The sequence below is a fragment of the Hipposideros armiger genome, unplaced genomic scaffold (assembly GCF_001890085.2).
Source record: "Hipposideros armiger isolate ML-2016 unplaced genomic scaffold, ASM189008v1 scaffold_146, whole genome shotgun sequence".
NCBI classification, from domain to species: Eukaryota; Metazoa; Chordata; class Mammalia; order Chiroptera; family Hipposideridae; genus Hipposideros; species Hipposideros armiger.
The window spans coordinates 1,109,250-1,114,623 of NW_017731496.1; the positions used below are offsets into that span (position 1 = coordinate 1,109,250).

At 34.9% G+C, this 5,374-nt stretch overlaps 1 protein-coding gene across 1 annotated transcript in view; it reads left to right on the forward strand.

Moving 5' to 3' along the window:
• Positions 1-5,374, forward strand: part of LOC109387049 (WD repeat-containing protein 70-like) — a 93,842-nt gene that overhangs the window by 19,717 nt on the left and 68,751 nt on the right. Inside the window, exon 5 of the mRNA XM_019650735.1 lies at positions 1,756-1,990. Within this exon, the coding sequence (XP_019506280.1) occupies positions 1,756-1,990 (235 nt within the window). The remainder of the gene's footprint in view (positions 1-1,755; positions 1,991-5,374) is intronic.

A 5,374-nucleotide genomic window follows, 5' to 3' on the forward strand; every position in this document is an offset into this window, starting at 1 on the left:
GTGGGCATTAGGCCTGCGTAATCAGCCATGAAATCAACATGGATCCGTTTAGTTCTCAGTTCAATGCTTACTTCTGAACTAGTTAACTTAGTTAACTAAAGCATGGGTGTTAAGGATTAACATTTCAATGTAGAGTTCTCTGTGGCCTGAATAATTGCATTAAGAAAGTCTGACTTCTAAACCAGTACAGTTGGAAATTTGTGATTTAATCACAAGGGAGAAAATTTGGGAGTGTGAATACTTTAACATATTGTGGACCGGTGACACATATTTGCGTCTAATCATTTAAATACCCCATCCTCAATGTGTCAATACAAATTTATTCGGTCATTCAGCTATTGTTTATGTATTGAACATCTGTTGTGGGTTAGGCACTGCTTTAGGCACTGGGGATACAACAATTAGCAAGTCAGATGAGATCTCTGAGTTCATATTGTGAGAGTATTTGAGAGGATGGATAACAGATTATAAACAGCAAAACTAATCAAATGAGGCAACCTAGGATGTATGTAATAAGGATAATCAAAGTAAGGTAATTAAGGTAATATTGACTGATAGGGGTATATCTGAAAGTTTAGAAAGGGGGACCCTGAAGGCCTTTTTGAAGTGGTGACATTGAGGAGACCTGAATGATGAGAAAGAGGCCATGTAACCATCAGTTCAACAGAGAGAATTGCAAGAGCAAAGACCCTTGTGCTGAACCAACCTTAACTTGCTGATTTAGTTAGAAGGAAGGCCTGTGAGACTGGAGCACATCAAGCTAGACCGTTGAAAAATAGAAACTATGGAGGTTTGCTTATCCTGCCTTTGTATAAAGATAACATATATGTGAGAATGTATTTCTTTCAATAGTGAACCTAAATGAAAATAAAAAGGAAAATCCCATTATTTTTTCAGTGGATATGGCAGGCATCATTTGGTGCTAGAGACACAGCAATGAACACAACAGCTATTTTTGTTCTCATGGAGCTTACATACTAGAGATACTTTATGCCCTAAATGACACTTTGAGTCCTAAAAAATATTTGGTTGATTAATTGATACAATTAAGAATGTAATTCTCAACCCTTTGGAATGGGATAGGAGGTGGAGGGATGGTGGGTGATGGTGGTTTTCAGAATTCCTAGAGTTAAGACCTTAATAAGAGTTTGAAATAGTTCTCAGGTGTTCTGGGTATAAAAACAATTAAGCATCACTATGATAGAGGAAGATAATTTTTAGAATTCAGAATGCTACATTTAACATTTTAGCAACTCAGCAAACTTGGATTAGAACTGAGAATTATATTTCATAAAATATATTGAAACATTTTGGGAGTAATATTAAATTTCTTACATGACTGGCTTTATTTGTTCCTGTGACAAATGGTGATTGGATTAAAATATTTTGGGTTTTATATATATATACCAACAACCCAGTAGTAAATAGCGGTTTTCTTTCTTAGGGATGTAGTAGTTTGTGGTTTTTCTTACACACTCCAGTTGTTCTGCTGGCATTATGAGAGAGGATGATCAAATGGGCCGCTAATGTGTAATCGTTGTGGTCTTTATTTCTGACTTTAGGTAAGATAAGCAGATGACAGAAATTTTTACTTAAGAAATATTTGAGTTACACATTTAACATTTGTATTATAAATTTTAAAACATTTAAAATACTCAGTTGTTAAGAGGCAGGATTTCCTGAGAAAGCCACACTGTCTCTAGAGTGTGTTCTTTGTTGCAGCAGAGGCAAAGAGTTCTGTTTCTGTATTTTCAGTGATACAAGCAGCACTGGAAGTGAAGAGAGTTCCGATTCTTCTGATGATGAGTTAATTGGCCCTCCTTTACCTCCTAAAATGGTGGAAGAACCAGTTACTCATATGGAGGAAGACATCAGTCGTTTACCACCACCTCTCACTGAAGAACAGGAAGAAGAAGAAGAAGAAGATGATGATGATGATGATGATGATGATGATGATGACGACGACGATGGTGATTCAGAAGAGGAAGAAGTAAGTATTTCAGTGGTCATTTAAGAATTTAGTGGAGTAGCGTCATCAGTTCGCTGCTAAACTGTTTTTCATGAGTGAGAGCAAATTAAAAAAAAAATCTGAGTTTACTACTGGCAGCTCTTGTTCAAAGAACTCTAAGGGATGTACTTCAGGAAGAAGGGAAGGAATTCAAAAGTAATAAATGGAGCAGGAAGAACGTGTTAAAGTAAACCATTGGTATACTTTGTGTATTTGATACCTGGAGTGGATCATTTTTTAATACCTCCCTCCTCTGTGTGACAAATTACCGTATTTCCCCATGTATAAGACACTCCCATGTATATGACGCACTTTAATTTTGGGGCCTGAAATTAAAAAAAAGTATTACATAAAGTTATTGAACTTAAGTTTTATTTATCATAAAATTCATACAACTCCTCATCACTGTCAAAATTCCCAACCAGGGGCTGGCTGAGTGGCTCAATTGGTTAAGAGCTCGCTCAAGACTGTGAGCTCTGAGCAACAGTGGTTCGATGCCCGGCCCGAGCTGAGCTGCCACTAAGCTGCCAACAGGTGGCAGGATGGCTCAGCTAAAAAAACAAACAAACAAACAAACCAAAACTCCCAACCATTAGCTTGTCCTCACCTGTGTCTGATGACGAATCACAGTCTTCATATATTGCCTCTCATGGTCTTCTGCCGTGGCGTTTTCAATAGGGTTTCTTTTTTCCATAACGAGTCTCAGATTGTTTTCTTAGTTGGAGGAGGACCAAACTTATGTTCAGCAGCACGATTTCCATTCACTTTTGCAAACTGGATCACTTTTAACTTGCATTCAGCACTGTATGAAAATCTTTTCTGAGCCATTTCTGGGCAGAACGTGGCAAAACACAACCTACCGTAATGTACCGGTAACAAGTGTGAAACAGTGAGCGCAAAGACAACCAGCGTGAAAAAACGGGAAATGCAAGTAAAGAAAACTATAACAATAAGCACAAAAACAAGCATGAAAACAGGAAATGCAAGTAAAAAAATCTATAACCACTGTATAAGGTGCACCCAGTTTTTAGACCCCAAATTTTTCAAAAAAGGGTATGTCCTGTACATGGGGAAATACGGTATTTTCAGTAGTAATTATGAAATAAAACAAATAATGGTCAGAAAAGAAATTGACAGCTTTTGCAAATCTGTCAGTGACTTCACAAAATGGGCATTCTTTGCATATTCACCCAGTGTACCAAATTTGTCAGTATGCTTGTTTATAGTTGATCAAAAAAACTTTTTTTTTTTTAAAGATTTTATTGGGGAATTGGGGAAGGGGAACAGACAAGTTGCTGTCCTTTTTGTTCTTCAGTCTAGTTGTGGAGGACGTTGCNCCTGGTACAGATCTTTGGTACCTCAGTCTAGGCTCTTGAGCAGAAGAATCTCACTCCATAATAATCTTGGTCTTTTCTATAGTATCTTTGTAGGGAGGGGGGAATATCTACATGGGAGTATAAGTCAGGTTCTCTTTTTTCATAACAGTGTAATCCTAAATCTGTTTAGTCTGTGAAGTGTTTATCTTTGTATACATTAGCAAAGAGCGAGGGTCAGCAAACTTTTTCTATGAAAGATAGATAGTAACTATTTTAGGCATTGGGGTTGATAACAGTCTCTCAACTACTCAACTCTGCCATATGTAACACATAAATAGGTTTGGCTGTATTCCAATAAATCTTTAAGAAATAAGCACCAAGCTGAAGTTTGCCACCCCGCCCCCAACCCTGCTGCCACAGTGTCATTCTTTTATATACTAGTCAAAAAATTCAGTTTTGCATTGTCTACGGTTTTATGATCATTTGTCAATCTCACAATGTCCCTGGGTTTCAATATTATACAGGAAAAAAAATCCCTCCTTTTTCTAAGAGGAACATTTAGTCTTTACCTTTAGTTTCTTTTGGGATGATTTAAGATGTCAGAAACAACTGTTTTGTTTTTGGGAATTCATCTTATTGCTGACGTTTTTATAAACATAATGATTCTATTAATTGAAAATTATAAAAATTTCAATAATTCTATTGATTCTGTATTTTGCTGTATACATATACATACTATATGTAATACATATAGTACTTTGTATTATATGTTCAATATTAACTTGACAACCCAGAGATAAAAAAAATGCACTATTGGTATTGGGAATATATTTCATTAATATGACAAAACCCAAACATTACTTTTGTCATTAATGATTCAAATTACAGAACTATTATTGAAATTATAACTATAAAATATAAAGATAGAAATAATCATCAAGAAAAATGTAATAATACAAACTTATTACTGCATTTCATTGATCAAAGAATGGAAGTTTACTTACTGCAGTTTCAGAAGGCCTCATGTGTATACATGGCAGATGAAGAGATATGTCAAAAGCTTAACCGAGGATGTGTTAATACCAGATAAATTTCATGTAGATTTCCAATACCTATTATGGAATTCTTTAAACTCTTTCTGTGCATTGAATTATACCTGTCTATGAATTATTTTTAAGAAAAAATTATGAAGTTTGCCTATAGGCCAGGCGGTATTCTATATTCTAAGAAATAAAGACAGTTATTAAGACAGGGTTCCGATTTATAAGGACATAACCGTCTAGGAATTCTTTGTAGCTATGATTAGATGACTTCTTAGATGACCATGTAGGTGTTATGTGCTATGTGCTATTAGGTGCTATGATTAGATGGCCATTTAGGTGTTTGATTTTACGTTAGATAATGAAACTGGGCAGTTATCTGTTGGAAAGAAGAAAAAAAATGAGATAAAGATAGTGATTTTGTTCTAAGACGATTAATTTTTCTTTTCACAGATCTTTAATTCTAACTAGAGATCAAACCAGTAAGCACTATTCAACTTTAGTTCTCCCGGAGATATAAAGCAAGTGGCATCTTTTTTTGTTGGTCACCACAAGTACTATGCATTGGCACTATGGGTAGCATTTTTTATTGATCCAGAAAAAGGACAAGCTGAACTTTTCCCCTGGGGGTAAAATATAATTAAAGGGAATTCTCTTGAAAATTTATAAACCAGTACAAATAAACAAACAAAAAAGTAGGAAAATACACATTAGTCAAGGACTTTTAAAGGCTCTTATGCCAGTGGCTTTTAAAATGCTTAAAATAGCTACAAAAGAATTATCTCTCATTTACTAGGAAAAAACGTAGCACTAAAATATATAGGCAGAGGAAAAAATGTTAAATTAAGTGACTTTTTCTTCACTAAGTTTTTATAATTTTTGCATAATTTGAATTGCCACAAGGCTATGCATTTTTCTTGTGTTTTCTTGAAATGTCTTTCTTTTTGAATAAATCTGATTATTTTTCCACTTAATTGAATTTTGACCTCATATTTTATATGTATATCTGT